The sequence below is a fragment of the Chiloscyllium plagiosum genome, unplaced genomic scaffold, assembly GCF_037043375.1.
Source record: "Chiloscyllium plagiosum isolate Xiang-an unplaced genomic scaffold, Cpla_swu_hap1 HiC_scaffold_2, whole genome shotgun sequence".
NCBI classification, from domain to species: domain Eukaryota; kingdom Metazoa; phylum Chordata; class Chondrichthyes; order Orectolobiformes; family Hemiscylliidae; genus Chiloscyllium; species Chiloscyllium plagiosum.
This window is the reverse complement of record NW_028270140.1, coordinates 57,344,317-57,372,038: the sequence shown is the minus strand read 5'-3', so window position 1 is coordinate 57,372,038 and position 27,722 is coordinate 57,344,317. Positions and strand designations below refer to the sequence as shown.

At 43.1% G+C, this 27,722-nt stretch overlaps 1 protein-coding gene across 2 annotated transcripts in view; it reads right to left on the bottom strand.

Moving 5' to 3' along the window:
* Window positions 1–27,722, bottom strand: part of LOC122557747 (SH2 domain-containing adapter protein F-like) — a 357,025-nt gene that overhangs the window by 7,273 nt on the left and 322,030 nt on the right. The window contains exons 5-6 of one of the 2 annotated variants that reach the window (XR_015760338.1): window positions 5,155–5,274; window positions 3,747–4,044 (exon numbers count right to left, since the gene is read on the bottom strand). Coding sequence is in view for 1 of the 2 variants with exons in the window: in XM_087996898.1 (XP_087853024.1) it covers window positions 5,155–5,274 (120 nt within the window). In the remaining variant the exon portion in view is untranslated. The remainder of the gene's footprint in view (window positions 1–3,746; window positions 4,045–5,154; window positions 5,275–27,722) is intronic. The other variant, XM_087996898.1, reaches the window with a different exon arrangement.

Genomic DNA, 27,722 nt, shown 5'->3' with positions numbered 1-27,722 from the left:
GGGTTGTGTATAATAGCAGACTATGCAAAAACAAGCTCTGATGCTTGGGGATTGGGGTAAGGACATGGGACAGCACAAACCCAAAGTTGTGAACTCGATATTGAGTCCAGAAGGCTGTTAGTTCCCAAGTGGAAAATGAGCTGCTGTTCTTCCAGCTTTGCTGGAGCATTGCAGGAAGCCTGAGGCAGAGATGTTGGCCAGGGAATAGAGTAGTGTGTTGAAGCATCAGGTTGCAGACAGAATGTAAGTGTTCTGCGAAGCAGACACCCAGTCTATGCTTCATTTCCACAACATAGAGGAGACCACATTGTGAGCAGTGAATGCAATTGACGAGATTGTGTCAAGTGCAGTTAAAGTGCTGCTTGACCTGGAAGATATGTTTGGACCCTTCGATACTGGACAGGAAGGTATTAAACAGCAGGTGATGGCACCTTCCCCTGCGACCACAGGAAGAGGGGAGTGTTTGAAAGTGAAGGAAGAGTGGACCAGGATGTACAGGAGGGAACGGTCCCTGCAGAAGGCTGATAAGGGAGGGGAGTGGAATATGTGTCTGGTGGTGGCATCTCGCTGGAGGTGTTGGAAATGGCAGCAAATGATCCTCTGGTTGTGGATGTTGATAGAATAGTAAGTAAGGATAAAGTGGACGCGATCACTGTTCCGGGAGGGAAGAGAGGGGCAGAGGGCAATAGTTCAGGAGATGGGTTAAACCTGGTTGAGGGCCTTGTCAACAAGGGTACTGCAGAATCCTCAGTTGAGGAAGAAGGTGGACATTTCAAAGGTTCCCTTATTGAAGTTGGCATAGTTGGAACTGATGCTACTTAGACAGAGGAACTGGGAGAATGAAATAGAGTCTTTACAGAAAGCACGGTGTGAGGGTGCTTGGTCAAAGTAACTGTGGGAGTCGGTGGATTTGTAGCGCATATTGTTGGCTAGTCTATCTCCAGAAATGGAAAGAAAGAGATGTTGGGGAAGGGAAGGGAAGGGATGAGTCAGAGATGGATCAGATGAAAGTGAGGGCAGGATGGAAGTTGGAAGCGAAATCGATGAACTTTTCCAATTCTGGATGAGAGAGGGAAACAGCACCGATGATATCATTGATATACTGGAGAAAGAGTTGTGGGTGGGGGCTGCAATAGGACTGGAACAAAGAATATTTCACATTCCACCAAGAGATAGGAATAACTGGGGCCCATGTGGGTACCCATGTCCACCTCTCTGACTGAAAAATAATGGGAGGAGTTAAAAGAGAAGTTGTTCAGGGCGAGGATGAGCTCAGCAGGCAGACAAGGTTGGTGGTAGATTGGGACAGGTCAGGCCTTTGTTCCAAGAAGTGGAAAGCCGAGACCATCCTGGTAGGGATGGATGTGAAAAGGGATTGCATGTCCATGGTAAAGAGGAGGCGTCTGGAGCTCTGAGGGTCACTGGACTCAAAACGTTAACACTGATTGTTTTCCACAGATGCTGCCAGACCTGCTGAATTTTTCCAGCAATTTCTATTTTCAAACCACAGTCTCCTTATGCGTTAAATTTTGTTCATAAAAGCAAAACTGAGCTTTTCAACTTTAGCTTGGGAATTTGTCCACTTGAACTATGCCATATCCTGATTCTCCTTTTCTCTCATACAATTTTCAAGTAGAGAGGAGCTGATTGGTTTCAGTGCTAAATTGCTGGTGACAGGTACAACTTGGAAGACAAAGACAACCTCAAGATTTAAAGATGCCTCCTTTGAGGTGCTGTGGCTGAGCAGTTTGTGTCCGACCTATAGTGAAAATTATTATCAGGAGACTGGAAGACCTAAAAACGGGCCAACACAGGTGGCCAAGGTGATTAAGAAGGCATGTCGCATGCTTGCCTTCATTGACTGGGGCATGAAGTACCAGAATTGGCAAACCATGCTACAGTTATGTATTGTGTGCAGTTTTGGTTGCTACACTATCAGAAGGATGTGTAAGTTTTGGAGATAATGCAGAGAAGGTTCACCAGGATGTTGCCTGGTCTCTAAGACATTAGTTATGAGGAACGATTAAAGAGAATGGGATTGTTTTCACTGCAAAAATGGCAGCTGAGAGGAAACCTGATAGAGGCTTTTTCCCAGTGTTGAAGTTTCAATTACAAGGGGGCACAGGTGCAAGGTGAGAAGGGAAGGTTTAACGGAAATGTATGAGGGAAGATTTTCATGAAGAGTGATAGGAACCTGGAACCCACTGCCAGAAGAGGTGGTGGAAGCAGGCATGTTGGTGACATTTAAGAGGCACCTGGATGGTTACACGTATAGGGAGGAATAGAGAGGTATGGACCAAATAAGGGCAGAATGTTTGTTTTCTAGTTTAGTTAGGGCATGATGATCGGCACAGGCTTGAAGGGCTGTTCCTGTGCTGCACTTTTCTTTGTTTTTGTAACTGGAGAGTTACAGATAGTCTGTAGTTGCGGTGTGACCAGGAGAATGTGGCTCCACTGCTTCACTGACCTCAATGTGTTTGAGAAGGTGAGTAACAAGTAGCACCATAGAACAGATCATCAACTCTTGACCCAGAACATGCATACGGGCTCGGCAGCCTGACTGCCTCAGTGCTTATTCCTATCGATGAGATGTCAGTCACTCTCTCATGTATGGGAACTTCTTAAAAATAATTTGATTCATTTACAGGGATGTAGGTATTGTTGGCTAGCTACTGCTCATGGACCATCCCAAATAGACATGGAGACACTGGTGGTGCACTGCCTTCTTGAAATGCTGCAGTCCACGTGGATGCACAATGCTGTTTTGGAGGGAGTTCTAGGATTTTGACCCAGCAACATCGAAGGAACAGCAATATAAGTCAGGACGGCGAGTGACTTGGTGGAGAACTGGCTGCTCATAGTCTTCAAATGTATCTGCTATCTTTGTCCTTCTAGACAGGAGTATTCCATCACTGTCCTGACTTGTGCCTTTTAGATAGTGAATAGCTTGGGGAGTTAGGATGTGAGTTACTCACTTCAAGATTCACAGTCTATGACTTGCTCTTGTAGCTACTTTATTTTCATAGTTAATCCAGTTCAGTTTTTGATCAATAGTACACCTGGGGTGTTGAATGTGGGATATTCAGTGATGGTATGTCATTGAACATGAATGCCCAATGTTAGCTAGTATTGTATTGGAGGTCATTGTCTGGAATTTGCATGGTACAAATGTTTCTTGCTGCTTGTCAGCCCAAGCCTGGATATTGTCCAGGACTTGCTGTATTAGGACTGTTTTCAGTCTCTGAAGCATCCCGAATGGTGCCAGACATTATGAATCATCAATGAACATCCCCACTTCTGCTTTATGATAGAGGGAAGGTTATTGATGAAGCAGCTGAAAAGGGTGTGGCCTATAGCACTACCATGAAGAACTCCTGCAAAGTTGTCCTGGAGCTGAGATGGCTGATCTCCAACAATCACCACATTTTTTGTGCTAGGTATGACTCTAAAGAAATTGAGAGTTAGACCCTAATATCCATTGATTCTAGTTTTGCTGGTGTCCTCGATGTCAGTCAAATGTGGCCTTTATGTCAAGTGCAGGCAATCGCCCCTCACCTCTGGCATTCCTATTGTCTAAGACCATAAGTAAGTCAAGAGCTGAGTGGACCAGGTGGAACCCAAACTAAACATCAGTGAGCAGGTTACTGTTGATGAAATCTTCCATCACTTTACGAAAGACAAATTAGACTAATTTGGCTGTAATTAGTCATGATGGATTTGTCCTGCTTTTTACGCACAGGACATACCTGGCTAATCTTCCACATTGTTGGGTTGATGTCATTGTTGTATTGGAACAAGTGTGTAGCCAGATTTTTAGCACGTCTTCCAGAATGTTGTCAGAGCCCATAGGCTTCACAGTATCCAGTGCCTTCAGCGATTTCTTGACAAATTTACAGCTAATTTGCTAATTTGTGATGCTGGGGACTTCTGGAAAAGGCTGAGATGGATCATTAACTTGGTACTCCTGGCTCCAGACAGTTGAAAGTGCTTCAGCCATATCTCTTTCACTCAAATGAAGGCAAAATACTGCACTTGCCTTGAAACCTGAAATAGAAATAGCAAATGCTGTAGAAACTCAATGGAGAGGGAAACAGAGTTAATGTTTCAAGTCTAATATGACTTTTCAAAGGATTAATGAAGTCAATGATGGATGGAGGATTCTCTGAGGATTTATACTGGACTCTGTTTCTCTCCTCATCGATGCTGCCAGACCTGATTTAATCCAGAAATTTCTAATTTTATTATCCTTTGCACTGTTGTGTTTGGCTCCCCCATTATTGAGAATTAGAATAATTGTGGAGTTTCTTGTTTAGTTGTTTATCATTCTTCACAGAGGACTGCAGAGCTTAGATGTGATCTGTAAGATCACTCTATCACTTTTTGCTTGCACTGATGGAAATACAAGTAGTCTTGCTTAGTCATTTCATCAAGGTGACATTTCACATACTGTTGCAGCCCCTAACAAGGCCCTCTTGTTGATCTCCTGGCTTGACAATAATAGTAAAGTGGGGAATTTGCTGGGCCACGAGTTTGCAGATTGTGATATCCCATAGTGGTTTATGAATGGACAATTTTGATTTACCAAATCTTTTCAAATTCTATTTCATTCAGCTTGGAGCTGGTGCCACACAATACGATGGAGGGTATCCTCAAGGTGAAGATGGGATTACTTTCTGTGTTGTGAAATACAGAAATACTGTCACTGAATGTGTGGCTGGAGAGGCAGGGATTTTAATTCTTGGGTTCATTAGAACTGGTTCTGGTTGAGGAGGACCTGTAAAATGTAGATAGATTTCAGTTCAATAAGGTGTGATGTATCATATGGTCTTATGACTGGCAGCAATATTGTCACATGGACCTTTAGTCATGTGGTTGCGGAGGTTTAAGTTCAAGTTAATGGAAATCTGATAGATTCACGAGAGAGAATCAAAGTTGCAAATGGCAGGCAGAAAATTAATAATTGAGTGTGGAGGGCAGAGGGAACACAATCAATCAAACTCAGGTCAGGGATGCAAAGGTACATGTTCACAGTGGAATTTTACTAATCGGACGTAATGCCTTGGCTCCTTGGATTATGAAACAATCATTATAATCATCTGCATCTATTCTAATTTTATCTAAATTCTGTGAATTGTTTATGAAGATTCCACTTACTTCAGTGAAAGTGAGTAATCGTTCTTTTTGCTTTGACTATTTCGTATGAGATAACTGCATTCTTTACACAGCCGGAGAAGATTTTCTGCATCTGTTCTGGTAATGGCCCCATGATACCATCTATGAGAGAAAACATGCAAGGAAGTCAAAATACTGTATGGTATTTCACAAAAAACACTATCAGAGAATGAGTACCATTCCATTCTGTAGGAGCTGTGCTGCATCTCTTCACAAAGTATTCAAATTGGAGATTACTTTAGACAAAATACATTTTTTTTTCAAAAACACTTGGTATTGAATTCCCCCAAAGGTGGGACTGAACTTACAGGAAAAGTGGGGAAATGGTGGGGTCTTCATGCAAAATCCAGCAGGTAGCTATATCTGAAGTTTTGTAGGAGGTGGGGAAATATCAGACAGCCATCCTATCCAAAGGTCTACTAGGGCCCTTCCAACACCAGTTGAGGTCACATAAGGACCTCATGCCACCTTCCCCACCATTGTCTGCAACTGCTGCTGGGCGGTATTCACTAGGATGCAAGTCCAGACAAGGCTGTGGGTCCCCTACGCCCATCAGAGGGGCCTAGACCACTCTCCCCAAGTCCCTCACCAAAGGTCACACTCTCCTTTATCCCTTCCTTTATCTCACACCAAGGTCTCAGATGCTGGACTTATTTCCTTGGTTTGATGAAATTACCTGCAATCTCAACTATAGTCACTGCCCCTGGCTAATGCTACCAGAACTATAGACCAGCTATAGTTCACAGAAGGAAGGTTCGGTCATTTCTTTAGAAAGGGCCAGAAGTCTTATTTAACAGCAATTAACTAGAGTTCCCACCATTCATTCACTGAAAGGTAGCCATTTGGATTTTGGCAGACCGACTGCCCTCTACTTCCTGCCCCAAAGTTTTGGCCAGAGAAGAGAGACTGCAGTATCCCATTAAAAAAAAAGTCCTACTAATTGTATGATTTTGATTTACACTGAGCAGGCTGCAGGATGGAAGACAGTCACATACCCAAAGACCTTCTGTATGGTGAAGAGGCCGTAGTCAGATGACATAGGGAACACCTAAAGTTCTAGTTCAGGGATTTCTATAAGCATGACATGAAGACCCTGGCCTGGCTGATGACAGTGGGCTGGTGGACATCACAATGAAGGCTTCTGCGATACTGAAAGCAATTATCCATTGCACAATTTGGTAGCTTCGTGCATGGCACTTCAGGTTGAACCTGCCTCTCAAGGATCAGCCTCATCCTCAAACACATGCCAAATGAGGTCTGCCCATCCAAACAGATTGTTTACTGTGTGACCATAATCATTCATGGTGCAAAAATGCCATTGGCAATTTTCCTGTTCAGACATGCTTAAAGTAGGTTTTCTTTGTGAAAAAAAATACAAAGATGAAGTCTTGTCAATTGGTTGTTCAATTTGGAATTAATCTCTGATGCTCAAGCTGGTATAAAGGGAGAGGATTTGTCCTTCACTGCCCTTTAACAGTTGCCAAATGGTGTTGTGGAGGCTGTAGCAGAGTCACAGAAGAATCATAGGACTTTGGACTTCACAAAATTGAAGGAGGCCATTGTATCTGTACCAGTTCCCAAAAGAGCCACCCAGTTAACCCCATTCTCTAGCTATTCCGTAGCCCCCTAAATTCGTCAGTTTCAAAAAAAATAGTTTAAAATCAGGAACTAAGATGGTAATCAGAGCTAAAACCTTGGCTTGTGATATGAAGTTTGATAACAGAAGCATGTTTCTGATGCTCAAATATAATATATAGTATATTGGGTAGCACAGTGGCTCAGTGGTTAGCACTGCTGCCTCATAGGGACCCGGGTTTAATTCCAGCCTTGGGCGACTGTGTAGAGTTTGCATACTCTTCCTGTGTCTGTGAGGATTTCCTCTAGGTACTCCAGTTTTTTCCTAAAGTCCAAAGATATGCAAATTAGGTGAATTAGCCTTGCTAAATTTCCCATCGTGTTCAGGGATTGGTCAGGGTAAATATAGGATAATAGGGTAGGGGATGGATCTGGGTGGATTACTCTTCGGAGGGTCAGAGTGGACTTGCTGAGCTGAAGGTCCTGTTTCCATACTGTAGGGATTGTATGATAATTAGCCAGATGTCATTTTTTTTTAAAAAACCTGAGAAAGTCAGACAAAAACAGAGAAGATGACATTTTAAAGAGAAACAAACTTGAACCTGGAAGGGTATTAAGAATGTCTGTCTGAATCAGAAAGAAAAATGAGAGAAAGTAGAAAGTGAGAAGGTAAAATGAGTGGACAGTGATAAAGACTGAGAATTGAAAAAAGAAAGCTTTGAAGTTTACAAACTTGAATTTGAAGTGAGAGGTGAGGAATACTTGGAAAACATTCTATTTTTAAATTAGAAAGACATCCTTTTTCTGGTAGCTACATTTAGTGAGAAGGGAATGGAAATGTCATATCTGAAAACTGACATAAATCTGAATTGTCACAAACCATATGTTTGTACAGAGTGTTTATTGGGAAAACTCTGCAGGTATGCACATCTCTTGCAGAAGGACACACTGGTAGTTTGACCAGCATGGTTTTGTTAAGGGGTGGTCATATCTTTCCAACTTAATTGAATTTTTGGAAGAGATAAGCAGTTACACAGATAAGGGCAATACTTTTGATGCAGTCTACTTGGAAATCAGCAAAGCTCTTAATAAGGTCAGGGAAGGGAGACTGATAGCAAAGTTAAGAGCCAAGGAAATTTGACAAATTGGATCCATAATTGGCTGAGTAGCAGTAAGCAGAGGATGATGGTTTGAGGTGTGATTTTCAACTGGCTGTCTGTGTACAGTGCAGTCTCACAGGGGGCAGTATTTGGGATCTCTGCTGTTTACGGCATGTACAAATTATTTAGACTTGAATGTAGGAAGATTGATCAACAGCTGATGTATTAAAAAGTGACAAATAAGAGGATAGACCTAGAGGATAATAAAGGGCTGAATAATGACAAATGGAATTCCATCCAGTCAAATGTGAGGTTATGGGCAGAACAAACATGGCAAGGGAATACATGATGTAGAGTAGGACCCTAGCAAGCACCAAGAAGACAGAGGAGAGTTGGGTGACCACTAGGCAAAGGAGGAAGCATAACAGGCATTGCAAGCATCCCCTGTGGGCATTCAAGTCTCAAACAGGTAACAAAAGCAGAAACTCATAAAAGCTGATTGAGCGCAGATGTTTGCAGGTAAAGTGATCGCTGGAAAATGGGAAGCCTTCAGAAATGAGAGTCCAGATAAAGTATATTCCTGTTAGGGTGAAAGGAAAGGCTGGTAGATATAGGGAATGCTGGATGACTAAAGAAATTGAGGGTTTGTTAAGAAAAAGAAGGAAGCATACATCAGATACAGACAGGATAGACTGGGTAAATTCTTAGAGTATAAAGGCAGTAGGAGTATACTTGAGAGAAATCAGGACGCCAATAAGGGGACATGAGATAGCTTTGGCAAATAGGGTTAAAGAGAATCCAAAGGGTTTTTACAAATACATTAAGTACAAAAGGCTAACTAGGGAGGGAATAGGGCCCCTCAAAGATCAGCAAGACGGTCTTTGTGTGGAGCCACAGGAGATGGGGAGATACTAAGCGAATATTTTGCATCAGTGTTTATAGTGGAAAAGGACATGGAAGATATAGAATATAGAGAAAAAGATGCTGACATCTTGAAAAATGTCCATCTTACAGAGGAGGAAATGCTGGGTGTCTTGAAACGCACAAATGTGGATAAATCCCCAGGACCTGATCAGGTGTACCTTCGATCTCTGTGGGAAGCTAGGGAAGTGATTGCTGGGCCTCTTGCTGAGATATTTGTATCATCGATAGTCACAGGTGAGGAGCTGGCAGACTGGAGGTTGGCTAACGTGGTGCCAGGGAACTATAGAACAGTGAGCCTGACATCGGTGGTGGGCAAGTTGTTGGAGGGAATCCTGAGGAACAGGATGTTCATGTATTTGGAAAGGCAAGGACTGACTTGGGGTAGTCAACATGGCTTTGTGCTTGGGAAATCATGTCTCACAAACTTGATTGAGTTTTTTGAAGAAGTAATTAAGAGGATTGATGAGGGCAGAACGGTGGACGTGATCTCTATGGACTTCAGTAAAGGCGTTTGACAAGGTTCCCCATGGGAGACTGGTTAGCAAGGTTAGATCTCATGGAATACAGGTAAAACAAGCCATTTGGATACAGAACTGGCTCAAAGGCAGAAGACAAAGGGTGGTAGTGCAGGGTTGTTTTTCAGACTGGAGACCTGTGACCAATGGAGTGCCACAAGGATCGGTGCTGGGTCCACTACTTTTCATCATTTATATAAATGATTTGGATGTGAGCATAAGAGTAAGTTTGAAGATGAGACCAAATTTGGAGGTGTAGTGGACAGCGAAGAAGCTTATCTCAGATTACAATGGGATCTTGATCAGATGAGCTAATGGGCTAAGAAATGGCAGATTCGTTTAGATAAATGTGAGGTGCTGCATTTTGGGAAAACATATCTTAGCAGGACTTATGCAGTTAATGGTAATGTCCTCAGGAGTGTTGCTGAACAAAGAGACTTTGGAGTTCAGGAAAGATGTTGTGAAACTTTGAAAGGGTTCAGAAATGAATTATAAGGATGTTGCCAGGGTTGGAGGACTTGAGATATAGGGAGAGGTTGAATAGGCTAGAGCTGTTTTCCCTGGAACGTCAGAGGTTGAGGGGTGACCTTATAGAGGTTTACAAAATCATGAGGGGCATGGATAGGATAAATAGACAAAGTCTTTTCCCTCAGATGTTGGAGTCCAGAACTAGAGGGCATAGGTCTAGGGTGACAGGGGAAAGATATAAGGGGTAATGTTTTCACACAGAGGGTGGTACTTGTGTGGAATGAGCTGCCAGAGGAAGTGGTGGAGGCCAGTACAATTGCAACATTTAAGAGGCATTTGGATGGGTATATGAATAGGTAGGGCTTGGAGGGGTATGGGCCGGGTGCTGGCAGGTGGGACTAGATTGGGTTGGTATATCTGGTTGGCATGGACGAGTTAGACCGAAGGGTCTGTTTCCATGGGTACATCTCTATAACTCTGCAGGTCAGGCAGCATCTGGGGAGAGAAATCAGAGTTAATATTTTGGGTTTCTCTTCACAGATGCTGCCAGACCTGTTGAGTCTTTCCAGTAATTTCTGCTTTTGGTTTTCATCTCAAACAGCTGAAACAGTGTTTCAGGGAGGGAGAATGGTCTCTCAAGGGAAAGCAGCAGCAGTAGGTGGGATCAGTGGCACTACAATTAGCACTTTTGTACAGTAAGGAGGCTCAAAGTGTAGTAGTGATCAGGGACACTTTAGGTAGGCGCAGAGTTAGGCATTTCTGTGGCTGCAAGCGACACTGCAGGATATTATGTTTCTTCCCTGATGCCAGGGTCAGGGATATTCCTGAACAGGCTCTGGATGTTCTGAAGGGAGAGGGTGCAGCAGTCAGAGGTTGGGGTCCATATGGTATCAATGACAGGCAGAAAAAGGGATAAGGTCCAGCAAAGGGAGTTGAAAACCAGAATGTCCAGCATTGTAATGTCAGAATTATACACTGTGCCAGTGAGACTAGGATCTTGAATAGATCACAGTTGTGGCTGAAGAGCTGATGTAGCAGAGATGTCTTTAGGTATATGGATCATTGGGATGTCTTCTGGGACAGGTAGGACCTGCACACAAAGGAAAATATCCCAGAGGAAGATTGCTAGTGTGACAAGGGGGACAAGACTTAGAGCAAGCCGTGACCAAGTAAAATGACAAAGAGGGAATGAGAAACCAAGGACAGTAAGATTAAGAAGAAAAATAGACAAAGAGAGATTACTGAACAAGACAGGACTCTAAAAGAGATGGGGGAGTTGTTAAGGGAAAATATCACAGCTAAACTGAGGGAGGATACCTGGGTGGTCATTTGGGAAGAGGTCAGGAATAGGAAGGGTGCAATCAGTTTGATGGGATTGTGCTACATTTTTTGGGACTTGCTTAGTGCCAGGGGCTAGGATGAAATTGGTTGTGTTGGTGGGGGAGGGGTTCATATTTGGAGTTTGTTAGGTGTTTCCACAACATGTAATTAGTCCAACAAGGATAGGGCCCAGAATAGACCTAGTACTGGAGACAGAGTTAGCTAGGTGATCCAAATTTCAGGATATGAAAATTCAGGGAGACTTCCACTGTGTAAAGTGCGCCAAGCTGCAGCTCGTAGGAGACCTTGTTAGGGAGCTGGAGCTGGATGCACTCAGGATCATCTGACATCCTGAGCACTTTACAGTTTTAGTGAGGTGGTCATACCTAAGGTGCAGGCAGAGAGTAGCTGGGTGACCACCAGGAAGGGCAATGCTCCTCAAGAACAAGTTTCCATTTTGGATATGGTTGGGGGAAGACCATTCAGAGGAAAGCAGCAGTAGCCAGGTTGGTGGCACTATGACTGTCTCAGGGGAAAAGGTAAAGGTAAACACCAAGGCCCTAAAAGAGCCTTCCACATCCATCAAGGTTTTACCTGCACATCCACTAATATCATTTACTGTATCTGTTGCTCCCGATGCGGTCTCCTCTACATTGGGGAGACTGGGCGCCTCCTAGCAGAGCGCTTTAGGGAACATCTCCGGGACACCAGCACCAAATCAACCACACCGCCCTGTGGCCCAACATTTCAACTCCCCCTCCCACTCTGCCGAGGACGTGGAGGTCCTGGGCCTCCTTCACCGCTGCTCCCTCACCACCAGACGCCTGGAGGAAGTACGCCTCGGAACACTTCAACTCCAGGGCATCAATGTGGACTTCAATAGTTTCCTCATTTCCCCTTCCCCCACCTCACCCTAGTTCTAAACTTCCAGCTCAGCACTGTCCCCATGACTTGTCCGGACTTGTCCTATCTCCTTTTCCACCTATCCACTCCACCCTCTCCTCCCTGACCTATCGACTTCATCCCCTCCCCCACTCACCTTTGTACTCTATGCTACTTTCTCTCCACCCCCACCCTCCTCTAGCTTCTCTCTCCACGCTTCAGGCTCTCTGCCTTTATTCCTGATGAAGGGCTTTTGCCCGAAATGTCGACTTCGCTGCTCCTTGGATGCTGCCTGAACTGCTGTGCTCTTCCAGCACCACTAATCCAGAATCTGGTTTCCAACATCTGCAGTCATTGTTTTTACCTCCTACCTTAGTGATAGGAGACTCAATACTTAGAGAGATAGACAGGAGATTTTGTGGCTGCAAACGGAAATCCACAATGGTGTGTTACCTCCCAGGTGCCAGGGTCCAATGTTTTAGAGCAGGGCTGGAGAATGTTATCATGGGGGAGGGTGATTAACCAGAAGCCATTGTGCACATTGGCACAAATGACAGATAGAAACAGGGATGAGGTCCTTTGGAGTGATTCCAGGCAGATAGGAAAAAGTTAAAACCAGGACCTCATCGGTTGTAATCTCTGGATTACTTCTGGTGCCACATGCTAGTAAGGGTAAGAACAGGAGGACATGGCAGATTAATACATGGCTAAAGAATTGGCATGGGGGTAAGGGAGGGTTCAAACTTGATTGGTAGGGGTGCCATCCTCGACAGCAGAGGTTCAAGTGTGAGGCTGGAAGGAGATACAGTAATCAGAAATAGTAAGTTGAAGAGACAGATCAGGCTGGAACACGACAGAGAGCAAGGAACGCCTGTTGGATTAAATTGCATTTAATTAAATGCAAAAGCACTGACAGATAAGGCCAATGAAATCAGGGCTCAGATAGGGACATGGGACTGGGATTAGATTAGATTCCCTACAGTGTGGAAACAGGCTCTTCGGCCCACCAGCCCACACCGACCCTCCGAAGAGTAACCCACCCAGACCCATTTCCCTCTGACTAATGCATCTAGCACTATGGGCAATTTAGCATGGCCAATTCACCTGACTTGCACATCTTTGGGCTGTGGGAGGAAACCGGAGCACTCCGAGGAAACCCACGCAGACACAGGGAGAATGTGCAAATTCCACGCAGTCGCCCAAGGCTGGAATAAAACCTGGGACCCTGGTGCTGTGAGGCAGCAGTGCTAGCCACAGTGCCACCCATTTTAGCCATTTACAGAAACATGACTAAGGCAGCGACAGGACTGACAGCTTAACATGCCAGGGTACAGATGCTTTACGGAGGACAGAGCTGGTGGAAGGAGGGGAGGGGGATTTGCATTTTTGCTTGATTTGGATGCAAGTGTAAGAGGTACAGTTAGTAAGTTTGCAAATGACACCAATATTAGAGTGTAGTGGACAGTGAAGAGGGTTACCTCAGATTACAACAGGATCTTGACCAGATGGGCCAATGTGCTGAAAGGTGGCAGATGGAGTTTAATTCAGATAAATGTGAGGTGCTGCATTTTGGGAAAGCAAATCTTAGAAGGACTTAACCACTTAATGGTAAGATCCTAGGGAGTGTTGTTGAACAAAGAGACCTTGGAGTGCAGGTTCATAGCTCCTTGAAAGTGGAGTCGCAGGTAGATAGGATAGTGAAGAAGACGTTTGGTATGCTCTCTTTTATTGGTCAGAGTATTGAGTACCGAAGTTGGGAGGTCATGTTTGCGGCTGTACAGGACATTGGTTAGGCCACTGTTGGAATACTGCGTGCAATTCTGGTCTCCTTGCTATCGGAAAGATGTTGTGAAACTGGAAAGGGTTCAGAAAAGATTTACAAGGATGTTGCCAGGGTTGGAGGCTTTGAGCTATAGGGAGAGGCTGAACAGGCTGGGGCTGTTTTCCCTGGAGCATTGGAGGCTGAGGGGTGACCTTATAGAGGTTTACAAAATTATGAGGGGTATAGATAGGGTAAATAGACAAAGTCTTTTCCCTGGGGTCATGGAGTCCAGAGCTAGAAGGCATAGGTTTAGGGTGAGAGGGGAAAGATATCAAAGAGACCCAAGGGGCAATTTTTTCACACAGAGGGTGGTACGTGTATGGAATGAGCTGCCAGAGGAAGTGGTGGAGGCTGGTACAATTGCAACATTTACCCTTTGGATGTGTATATGAATAGGAAGGGTTTGGAGGGGTATGGGCCGGGTGCTGACAGGTGGGACTAGTTTGGGTTGGGATATCTGGTCAGCATTGACGGGTTGGACGAAAGGGTCTGTTTGCATGCTGCACACTCTATGACTCTATGTGTACCACAGCAGTAATCAGAGATGAAATAACTGAAGGATTATCCAGTGAAGCTTTGTGGGTGGAGCTAAGAAATAAGAAGGGGATGGTGACATTATTGGGGTTGTATTACAGGCCCCCAAATAGTCAATTGGAATTAGAGGAACAAATATGCAGGAAGACTGGGGAGACTTGCAGGAGCAATAGGATTGTCACAGTGGGGGTTTTTAATTTTCCTAACATAGAATGGGACTGCCTTAGCGTTAAAAGGGCTTAGATGGGATGGAATTTGTGAAGTGCGTTCAGGAAAGTTCGTCAAGCAGTATATAGGGGGTCCTACTCAGGAAGGGGCAAAACTCGACCTACCCTTTGGAAATTGGGCAGGACAGGTGACTGAGGTGGGGAGCACTCTGGGACCAGTGACCATAGCTCTATTAATTTTAAAATAGTGATGGAGAAGGACAAAACTGGTCCACAGGTTCAAGTTCTAAACTGGGGCAAGGCAAATTTTGATGGAATTACACAGGAGCTTGCATGGTTTGTTTGCGGGCAAGGGAGCTCTGGTAAGTGGGGGTCTTTCAAAGAAAAATAGCTAGAGTTTAACCTTTATATGTTACTGTGAGGATTAAGGGCAAGATTGACAGGAATAGGGAACCCTGGATGATGAAATGTTAAAGGTTTGACAATAAAAAAGACAGCACAGTGGTTCAGTGGTTAGCCGGGACCCGGGTTCGATTCCAGCCTTGGGTGACTGTGTGGAGTTTGCACGTTTTTCTCATATTTGAGTGGGTTTCTGATTTCCTCTCTGAGTCCAAAGGTGTGCAGGTTAGGTGAATTGGCCATGCTAACTTGCCCATTGTGTTCAGGGTGTGTAGGTTAGGTGCATTAGTCAAGGGAAATGTAGAGTAAAAGGGTAGGAGAATGGGTCTGGGTGGGATACTCTTCATAGGGTTGGTGTAGGCATGTTTCCATACTGCAGGGATTCTGTGATTTTATGAAAAAAGGAGGCATGGCATAGAGAATCCCTGGAGGTATACAGGGAATGAAGGAGTTTACTGAAGAAGGAAATCAAGAGGGTAAAAAGCGAGCACGAGATAGCTTTGGCTGAGACGATTATAGTGAATCCAAAAAGGTTCTTTGAGTATATTAAAGGAAAAAGAATGACTCTAGAGATATTACGAACCCTCAATGACTAAAATGGACATGTATGTGCAGAACCGCAGAAGATGGGTGAGGTCCTCAATGAATATTTCTCCTGTGTTTACAGTGGAGAAATATATGAAGACTTGGGGAAGTTAGTGGTGATATCTTGTGGACAGAAAATATCACAGTAGAGGAGGTGTTGAACGTATTAGAAGGTATGAAGGTGAATAACTCTTCTGGTTCTGCCCAGATATATCCAAGAACATTGCAAAAAGCTAAAGAAGACATTTCGGGGGCGTCAGCTGATATTTTTGCATCATCGTTAGCCATGGATGAGGGCCTAGAAGACTAGAGGGCACTGAATGTTGTGCCCTTATTCAAGAAGGGATGCAAAGAAAATCTGGGAACTATAGACAAGTAAGCCTAACATCTGTGGTAGGTAAGTTACTTGAGAAGATTCTGAGGGATAAGATATACATACATTTGGAAAGACAGAGTTTGATTAGGAGTAATCAGCATGACTTTGTGCATGGGAAATCATGCCTCACAAATTTGTTAGAGTTCTTTGATTAAATGACCAGGAAGGTTGAAAATGGCAGGACTGCACACATAGTCTATACGGATTTCAGTAAGGCCTTTGATAAGTTTGCATGTGGTAGGCTGCTCTGGAAAGTTAGACTGCACAATTGCAGCAGGATCTTGATCAGCTGGGGAAGTGGGGCAGGAAATGGTAAATGCAGTTTAATATAGCTAAGTGTGAGGTCGTAGTGTCGTAGAACACAGGAACTTAGGAGTTCAGGTTCACATTTCTCTGATAGTGGAGTCACAGGTAGACAGGGCTTTTGGCACACTGGCCTTCATCAGTCAGAGCATAGAAGTTAGAACATTATGTTGCAGTTGTACAGGATGTTGGTGAGGCCGGCACTTGTAGTATTGTGTTCAGTTTTGATCACCTTGCTATACGAAGGATGTCATTAAACTGTAAAGCATGTAGAAGAAATTGACAATGATGTTGCCAGGACTCGATGGTCTGAGTTATAAGGAGAGGATGGACAAGCTGGGACTTTGCTCTTGAGAGCGTAGGAGACTAAGTGAATAATGAGGCGCATGGATAGAGTGAATGTACTCTTTTTTTCCAGGGTTGGGGAATCGAGGACCAGAGTGCATCAGTTTGAAGTTAGAGGGGAAAGAATAAAGGGGAACCTGAGGGGCAACTTTTTTTTTACACAGAGTGGTATGCATTTGGAATGAGCTGCCAGTGGAAGTGGTTGAGGAGGGTATATTAACAACATTGAAAAGGCATTTGAACAAATACATGGATAGGAAAGGTTTAGATGGATATGGGCCATGTGCAAAGAAACAGAGTTAGTGTGAATGGACATTTTGGTCAGCAAGAACCAGTTTGGGCCAAAGGGCCTGTCTCTGTGTGGTAGGATTCTCATAGAACATTACAGCGCAGTACAGGCCGTTGCGCCGCCCTGTGAAACCAATCTGAAGCCCATCTAACCTACACTATTCCATAATCATCCATATATTTATCCAATGACCATTTAAATGCCCTTAAAGTTGGCGAGTCCACTACTGTTGCAGGTAGGGTGTTACTACCTTACTACCCCTTACTACCCTCTGAGTAAAGATTAGATTACTCAGTGTGGAACAGGTCCTTCGGCCCAACAAGTCCACACCGCCCCGCCGAAGCGCAACCCACCCATACCCCTACATGTACCCCTTACCTAACACTACGGGCAATTTAGCATGGCCAATTCACCTGACCTGCACATCTTTGGACTGTGGGAGGAAACCGGAGCACCCGGAGGAAACCCATGCAGACACGGGGAGAACGTGCAAACTCCACAAAGTCAGTCGCCTGAGTTGGGAATTGAACCCGGGTCTCTGGCGCTGTGAGGCAGCAGTGCTAACCACTGTGCCACCATGCCGCCCACTAATGTGTAAAGAACCAACCAACCTCTGACATCTGTCCTATATCTATCACCTGTCAGTTTAAGCTATGACCCTTCGTGCTAGACATCAGCATCCACAGAAAAAGGTTCTCACTATCCACACAATGTAATCCTCAGATCATCTTGTATGCCTCTATTAAGTCACCTCTTAACCTTCTCTCTAATGAAAACAGCCTCAAGTCCCTCTGCCTTTCCTTCTCCTCTGTACCTTTCCCAAATCTTCCACAGCCTTCCTATAATGCAGTGACCAAAACTGTGCACAATACTCCAAGTGTAGCCGCACCAGAATTTTGTACAGCTGCAACATGACCTCATGGCTCCAAAACTCAATCCCTCTACCAATGAAAACTAACACACTGTATCTCTTCTTAACAACTCAATATCAACCTGGGTGGCAATTTGCAGGGATTTATGTACCTGGATACCGAGATCCCTCTTGCTCATCTACACTACCAAGGATCTTACCATTCGCCCAGTACTCTGTATCCCTGTTATTCCTTCCAAAGTGAATCACTTCACACTTTTCCGCAGTAAACTCTTCTCGCCACTTCACAGCACAGCTCTGCAGCTTGTCTACATCCCTCTGTAACCTGCAACGTCCTTCCTCACTGTTCACAACCTCGCTGACCTCCGTGTCACCAACAAATTTACTAAACCATCCTTCTATGCCCTCATCTAGGTCATTTATAAACATGACAAACAGCAGTGACTCCAAAACAGATTCTTGCGGTACACCAGTAGTAACTAAATTCCAGGATGAACATTTCCCATCAAATACCATCCTCTGTCTTCTTTCAGCTAGCCAATTTCTGATCCAAACCACTAAATCTCCCTCAATCCCATGCCTTTGTATTTTCTGTAATAGCCTACCATGGGGAACCTTATCAAACACTTTACTGAAATCCTTATATACCAAATCAACGGCTTTACTGTCATCCACCTGTTTGGTCATCTTCTCAAAGAACTCAATAAAGTTTGTGAGGCATGACCTATTCTTCACAAAACCATGTTGACTATCTCGCATCAAATTATTCCTTTCTAGATGATTATAAATCCTATCACTTATAATTCTTCCCAGTGTAGTCTCTACTCCCCTTGAACAACATTTGCTATCCTCCAGACTTCTGGCACTATTCCTGTGGACAATGATGACATACAGATCAAAGCCAAAGGCTTTGCTATCTCCTCGCTTCCCAGAGAATCCAAGGATAAATCCCATTTGGGCCAGGGGTCTTATCTATTTTCACACTTTCCAGAATTGCTAACACCTCCTCCTTGTGAACCTCAATCCTGTCTCGCCTAGTAGCCTATATCTTGGTTTTCTCCTTAACACATTATCTTCTTACTGTGTGAATATTGACAAAAAGTATTCATTTAGATTAGATTAGATTAGATTACTTAGTGTGGAAACAGGCCTTCGGCCCAATAAATCCACACCGACCTGCCGAAGCGCAACCCAGACCCATTCCCCTACATTTACCTCTTCACCTAACACTACAGGCAATTTAGCATGGCCAATTCACCTAACCCACACATTTTTGGACTGTGGGAGGAAACCGGAGTACCCGGAGGAAACCCACACAGACACTGGGAGAATGTGCAAACTCCACACAGTCAGTCGCCTGAGGCGGGAATTGAACCCGAGTCTCTGGCGCTATGATTTAGGGCCTCTCCTATCTCTTCAGACTCCCACTACTGCCCTTGACATACCCAAATCTTTCTCTAGTCATTATTTTATTCCTGATATACCTATAGAAAGCTTTAGGGTTTTTCTAGATCCTACCTGTCAAAGACTTCTCATGTCCACCCGGCTCTCTTATTTAGGTCTTTCCTGGATAACATGGAACTCTCAAGAGCCCTATCTGAGCCTTCATTTTACATCTTTTCATAAGCTTGCTTCTTCCTCTTGACAAGAGCTTCAAGCTCTTTAGTAAACCACAGCTCCATCGCTCGACCACTTCCTCCCTGCCTGACACGTACACACTTATCAAGGAAATGCAGTAACTGTTCCTTGAATAAGCTCCACATTTCAATTGTGCCCAACCCTTGCAGTTTCCTTCCCCATCCTCTGCATCATAATTCTTGCCTAATTGCATCATGACTGCCTTTCCCCCAGCTATAACTCTTGCCCCATGGGTCCCTATTCATCGCTAAAGGAAACTTAACTGAATTATCATCACTATCACCAAAGTGGTCACCTACCTCCAAATCTAACACCTGACTGGGTTCATTATCCAGTACCAAATCCAATGTGGCCTCGCCCCATTGGATAAAAACTGATCCATCTAAAAGTACTCAAATGGTTGCATTTTCAGTTAATATTAGGAAACTTAAAGTCCCCTGAAACAATTACCTTGTTACTTTTACTCCTATTCATAATCATCTTTGCGATCCTCTCCTCTACATCTCTGGAACTAATCAGAGCCCTATAGAAAAGTCCCAGCAGGGTGACCTCTTTTATTCTGTTTCTAACCCCAGCAAAAGTACATCCCAATGAGGAGGAAAGAGTCAAAGGAGCAATAAATCAACCATGGCTGATCAAAGAAGTTGAGGAGAGTATAAAGTTGAAAGAAAGAATGCATATATGCATTCTAAGTCAGTGATAACCCTGAAGACTGGGATACATTCAGAATCTAGCAAAGGCGGGGTTAAAAAGATTGAGGAAAAAAATGTATGAGGGCAAACCAGTGAAGAATATAAAAATTGACAAAAACAGCTTCTTTATAAAAGGAAGCGAGGGATCGAATTAAATATATGCCACTTCGAAAGTGAATTTAGAGAGATAGTTATGGGGAACAAGGAGGTTGCAGAGGAGTTAAACAGATATTTTGCATCAGTCCTTATGATGGAAAATACTACAAGCATGCCATTAGTACTGAAGAACATGGGGGAGGAGCGAAGTAGAGAAGTAATATTAGACAAACTAATGGAGCTAACATCAGATAAGCCTCCTGGTCCTGATGGCTTGCACTCTAGGATTCTAAAACAAGTAGCTACAAAGATGCACCGGTTGTAATTTTCCAAAATCCTTGGGTTCTGGAGAAGTACTGGAAGATTGGAAAACTGCTATTGTGACATTCCTATTCGAAAGTGGACAGAAGTGAAAGCCAGGTAAGTACAGGTTGATAAGCCTAACAACTACTTTTGGATAAGCATTTGGATAATTTATTAAGGAAGTAATAGCAGAACATTTAAAAATCATAATGTAATCATAATTCCTTGATTTCTATTTTGTTTTAACTATGGTGTAAAAATAAAATGTGTTTTGCTTAAAGTCAAGTAGTTTGACCAATTGAATTGCATCTGGAATGCAATCCCTGAAAATAAGGAAAAGTTCAGGTCTAAGCTATCTTCTTAATATATTTTGAGGGGGTTTGGTCTGGACCTTCTTGACCTTCTACAGGTATTAGTGCTGGGACAGGAACTGTTTACAATATATATTAATGACTTGGAGGAAAGAAATAAACGTACTGTAGATGTCACAAAAATAACTAGGAAAGCAAATTGAGAAAGGAATACAAACAGTTTACAGGGAGATATTGATAGGGTAACTAAGTGGGCAAAAAGTTGGTAAATGGAATACAATGTGGAAAAATCACAAGCTGTTCATTTTGGAAGAGAGAACAAGAGAGTTCTCTAGAAACTCTAGAAAGCTGCAACATTTGGGACTACTGTGCAGGAAACATAAAGTCAGCACAAAGTACAGCAGGTAGTCGGGAAAGGTAATGGAATATTGGCTCTTATAACGTGGTGGAGGAAAGTCTTATTGTAACTGAACAAGTTGCTGGTGAGACTACGGAATACTGAGCAGTTCTGGTTCTCCCTACCATGGAGAAAAGCTGTTGGCTGTCTACCTTATCTTTACCTCTCATGATTTTATGCACCTCTATAAGGTCACCACTCAGTCTATGCTCCGGGGGAAAAAGTCCCAGTTAATGAACCCTCTCCTTATAAATCAAACCTTCCAGTTGAGGTAGCATCGTAGGAAATTTTTTCTGCATTCCTTTCAGTTAGGAATATCCTTTCTACAGCAGGTCGACCTGAACAGCATACAATACTCCAAATGTGACCTCACCAACCTCTTGTTCATATACAACAAGATGTCCCAACTCCGATAATCATTGCTGATGAAAGCAGCATGCTGAAAGCCGCCTTCACCACTGTGACTCCATATTTGATTTGTGTGAGGTTACATATGAGTGTAACGCTGTGGATGTTATACACTTGGACTTCAAAAAGCATTTCACATGGTGCCACGTGGAAGGTTGGTTAGCAAATTAGAAATGGATGAGATTGATTGGCCATTCACAGTATGGATTAATGTTAGCTAGAAGATAAAAAAAGGTCATCTCAGACTGGAGATGACCTGAAAGTAGTGTTCCCAGGATTGATGTTGGAACCTGTTGTTTTTTCTGATTCATATAAACTATTTAGAGATGGACGTCAAAATCTCCAAATGTAAATCTGATATTAAGGTAGGAAAAATAGTGAATTGTAAGGATGATGCTGAATGACTTTAGACGGAGATGACAAGTTGGCCAAATTGGCAGACACCTAGCGAATGAAATTCAATGCAAATATGAAGGAATACACTTTTATATGAAAATATAGACAATACAGTCTCAATGTTGAGAAAAGTACAGGAGCAGAGGGATTGGGTCACGTGCATAATTTTCAAAAGGTTGCCAGGCACATTGGAACAGTTAAGGCTTATAGAATCCTTGGCTTCATAAGCAGAGGAATAGAGTTTAAAAGCAAGAAAGTGATGCTATAACTCTACAAATCATTGGTCAGACCACATTTGGAGTATTGTGTTCAGTTCTGGGCATCTTATTGAAGGAAGGATGTCAAAAGACCTGGAGAAAGTACAAAAGAGATTTACTAGAATACTACCAGGAATAAGGGATTTTAGATACAAGGAATGATTAGAGAAATTGAGCTGATTCTCCTTGGAACAGAGAAGATCAACAGATGACCTTATTGAGGTATTCAAAATTATTAACAATTTTAACTGGGAGAAGGAGGATATCTGTTTCCACGAGCTGATGTTTCAATAATTAGTACTCACAATTTCAAGACTGCCAGCAAGAGAGCTAGCAATGAGATGAAGAGAAACTTCTTTACTCAGAGTCATTAGGATGTGGAATCGCCTGCCTGGAAGAGTGGTGGAGGTGGATTGCATGCAATGTTTTAAAAGAGAGTTGGCTATATATTCGAAAATGATGAATTTAGAGAGCTATCAAAATAGGGTTGGAGAATGGGACAAGCTGGGTATCTCTTTTGGGAGGAAGGACAGACTCAGTGGGTCAAATAGCCTCTCTCTGCAATCTAAAAGTCTATGATCCCTGATTCCAGCACTTGAGCCATGCATTTATTTGCTTTATTCTCCTGTTTCTGTACTTCCTAACTCATGGTACCAGGAGTAATCCAGAGATTAAAATCATTGGAGTTCTGCTTTTTAAGCTATTGCCTGGCTTCCTGAACTCTTGATGCAATACCTCGTTTTATTTTTAATATTGAATCAAATTGCCACTGCCTCTGTCTTGTCACCCCTGCCCTTCAAGATGCCTCCCACCCCCCCCCACCAAGCCTATCACTGTTGCTTCTGCTTTCTTCTACTATTGCTCCTGTTGAATCAGGCCGTTTGTAGTGCTAGAAGCTTGGGTCTGTCTGCACTCCCTTGAAGAACTTGCACCCTCATTAGCTTCCAAAACGGAAAATCAATTTGTGAGCAAGAGTCCAGCGGACTGCTGCACAAACTGCCTGTTCCTCTTTGACTGCCTCATGTTCACCCATACCCTTCTTTTTTCCAGTCTGCTGAGCTACAGTGTGACTACCTCTCTAAACATGCTGTTCACATAACTCTCAGCCTCACAAATGTGCCACACTGACTGCTGTTTGAGCTCTGAAAAAAATCATAAGATTCATTGGCATTCCTGATTATATGTTAGCTTTCTATGTTTTTGTGTACAAATACCGCCAAGTTCCTTTGTGTTGCAGCCTTCTGCAGTTTTCTCCATTTAAAGAACTGTGTTCTTTTGTTCTTCCTTCCAAAATCAACAACTTCACGTTTTCCCACATTAAACTCTATTTGTCAAATTTTCTGCCAACTGACTTAATCTATTTATTAAAGAGGAGCCATCATCATTCAGAATACAGCAGATTACTGCAAGGAATTGTACCGACAACTAAACAACCAGGAACACTACAGGCAACTACCGGCTGATCCAACCAGACAGCACATCCACGAACTAAACACACTGATCAGGACTTTGGATCCAGTCCTTCAGAGTTCCCAACGTGTCCTCATCCCCGTACTTATCGCATAGGTGACTTCTACTGCCTTCTGAAGATATACAAAGCCAACACACCAGGACATCCCATCATATCAGGAATTGAGACCGTGTGAAAACCTCTGTCTATGTCGAAGGCATCTTTAAACAGGGGACCTCCAGCTTCTGTTGCAACACTACAGATTTCTTACAGAAACTCAGTACCCACTAACTAGTCAAACCGAGAACATTCTTCGTCACAATGGACATTTTAGCATTCTATGACAGCATCACTGCAACAGCCTCAGTACTCAACACCAACAACTGCCCATCTCCGAACACTGTCCTACAACTCAACCACTTTATCCTCGACCATAACATTTTCACATTTGACAACCAGTTCTTCATCCAGACACACGTGGGGGCCAAATTTGCACCTCATTATGCCAACATTTTCATGCACAGGTTAAAACAAGACTTCTTCTCTACGCAAGACGTCCAACCAACACGATATACCAGGTATATTGATGACATTTTCTTCCACTGGGTCCATGGTGAGGAGTCACTGAAACAACTACACAGGGATATTAACAAGTTTAATCCCACCATCAAATTCACCATGGACTATTCTTCATCTGCCTCATTCTTGGACACATGCATTTCCATCATGGATGGGCACCTCAGCACCACACTCTACCGCAAACCCACAGACAACCTCACAATGCTACACTCCTCCAGCTTCCATCCAAAACATATTAAAACAGCCATCCCCTACAGACATGCCCTACGCATACACAAGTTCTGTTTAGATGAGGAGGAATGTGACAGGCACTTGAAGTACTCAAGGATGCCCTCATAAGAACAGGGTATGATGCTCAACTCATTGACTGCCAGTTCCGACATGCCACAGCGAGAAAGCATAATGACCTCCTCGGGGGACAGACACAAGCTGCAACCAATAGGGTACCCTTTGTAGCAGGGTATTTCCCAGGAGCCGAAAAGCTACATAATATTCTTTGCAGCCTGCAACACATTATCGATGAGGAATGAGCACCTCACCAAGACGTTTCCCATTCCTCCACTTCTTGCCTTCAAACAACCACCAAACCTCAAACAGCCCAGCTTTCAGGACAACACCATACAAGCTTGCACGGCAGATGCTGCAAGACGTGTCAGAGTGTCAACATGGATACCATCATTACCCATGGGGATACCTCCCACCATATATGTCAGATACTCATGTGACTCAACCAAAGGTGTCTATCTCATATGCTGCTGGCAAGGATGCCCTGAAACATGGTACATTGGCGAGACCGAGTAGAGGCTACGGCAGCAGATGAATGGACACTGCACAACAATCACCAGCCAGGAATGTTTCCTCCGAGGCAAGGAACACTTCAGTGGTCCGAGACATGCGGTGGCGGACCTTCGGGTGATCATCCTCCAAGGTGGACCTTGGGACAGGCCACAACGAAAAGTGGCTGAGCAGAGGCTGATAGCCAAGTTCACAACCAATAGGGATGGCCTCAATTGGACCCTTGGGTTCATGTCACACTGCATGTGATCCCACTGCACTACACACACTCACACACATGCACACAAGTCCTACAGACCCATAGATTCATGTGGATCCTCTCTCATATGCTCACACATTTACAGCCCCATACACTCACCCATACACACACCCTCTCACAGACTTATACCCCTTTACACTCTCTCACTGTCTCACAGACACTCACATCCCTTCTCATACACACACACGAGTTTGTGAGGTGAATTTGTACTTGCAGAATTATATTCTATTTTGCTCAAAAACTGCATTAATCCATGTTAGATTCTGTAAATCCTTTTTTTAAAAATCAAATCAGTCTGAACATTGGGACACAGACAGACTTTAAGTTCACACGTTCAATGCATTATCTGAGCTGACAAGGCACCTATTACAACAATACAGTGCAGAACATGCTCTACGGCTCTTGATGACATTGTTAAAGTTCACTTGAAAATGTAACTTTAAAAAAAGTTTTGGGATTTACATATGAAATAACCGAAACCAACATGGTCATTCTAAAAGATGAGAGACTTAACAAACAATCCAGGCCTTTTTCAATATATCATTTCAGTTGCATCACACTATAAACGTTTGCTATAAATTCTGTGTCTTACGGTCTTATGCTCCACAACCACCTGATGAAGGAGCACCAGTCCAAAAGCTAGTGCTTCCAAATACTGTAAACCTGTTGGAATATGATGTTGTGATTTTTAACTTTGTACACCCCAGTCCAACACTGGCACCTCCAAATCATTTAAATTATTCATTCATGGAATTGAGGTGTCACTTGCTGGACCAGCATTTATTGCCCATTCTTAATTGCCCAGTTGAGAGCCAACCTTATTACTGTTGTCTGGAGTCACAAGTTGGATGGACGAGGTAAGGATGGCAGATTATGGAATGGAACGAGGTATGGAATGAGCTGCCGCAGGAAGTGGTGGAGGCTGGTACAATTGTAACATTTAAAAGGCATTTGGATGGGTATATGAATAGGAAGGGATTGGAGGAATTTGGGCCAGGTGCTGGCAGGTGGGACTAGATTGGGTTGGGATACCTGGTCAGCATGGGCAAGTTGGACAGAAGGGTCTGTTTCCGTGCTGTACATCTCTATGACTCTATAATTGATACCAACTTTTTTGGATGTTAGGCTAATTGACCGATGTTATCCAGATTGCTTCCGTCTGTTTTTGAATAGGGGTGTCATGTTGGAGGTTTTCCAATCCTCCAGTACTTTTCCAGAAGACAAGGATTAGTGGAAAATCCACTAACACTGCAGCTACTTTTAGAATACTTGGATGCAAGTCATAAGAGCCAAAGAGACTTTTCTGCTTTTTGCCTTAATGCTACTTCTGTAGTAGTTCTTAATCTTCCCTTTTTTCCCTTAATAATGGGATTTTCAAAATATTTTCTACCATAATGATTAATTATGGTAGAAAATATTGCTTTTTCATCTGCCATTTCCTTGCAAAATCATCTCCCAGATTCATTTTTAAAGGGCCCTATGGACACTTTGACCTATCAATTCCTTTCTATATACTTAAATAAACTTTTGTCATTTTTATGTTCCTTGCATTTTTTATGTTTTCTCTACCTTTCAAATCCTCTTTTTCTGGATTCTGAATTTATCAGTCTACAGTCTATCACTGGCTTTTGCCTTCTTTTATGACTTTCCTTTCAACATAATACTCTCCTTGTTTAGCCATAGTTGATTTATCCATCTCTTAAAATCTTTCTAACATTACTGGGATATATTTTTGCTGAGAGCCATGAATTACCTTCTTAAAAGTTGCCACTGCTGTCTTACTGTTTCTCCTGCTGATCCATCTGCTCAGTCCACTTTAGTTAACTTTATCCTCATTTGTTTAAATTGTCCTTTGTTTAAATTAAAACAGAGTTAGTCCCTCCAGAATTATGAAGACCAAAACTTCACAATATGCACTCTATCTGGAATACTGTACAATTGTAGCAAGACTTCCTTATTCTTTCACTTCAAAACCATGCAATAATACCATTTGCCTCCCAAATTGATGACTCTCTGGATATTAACATTTACAAGATTTGTCTTTAATATCATATTCTACTTTCTGTTCTGATGATCAAACTGATAATTTCACACTTTCCCACTATTCTCCACTCAGAGTCATTCAGAAATGAAACATACCCTTTGGTCCAACCAGTTATGCCAACCATAATCCCAAACTAAACTAGTCTGACCTGCCTGCACTTGGCATATATCCCTCCAAATATTTCTTAATCACATACTTATCTGAATATCTTTTAAACATTGTAACTGAACCTGTAATCACCATTTCCTCTGGAAGTTCATTGCACACATGAACCACACTGGGTGTAAAAAATGTGCCCCTCATGTCTTTTTAAAATCTTTCTCCTCTCATCTTAAAAATATGCCTCGTAATCTTGAAATCCCTTAACATAGGGATAAAAAAACACCTGGCATTCATCTTGTCTATAACCCTCATTATTTTATAATGCTCCAGTGAAAGAAGTCACAGCCT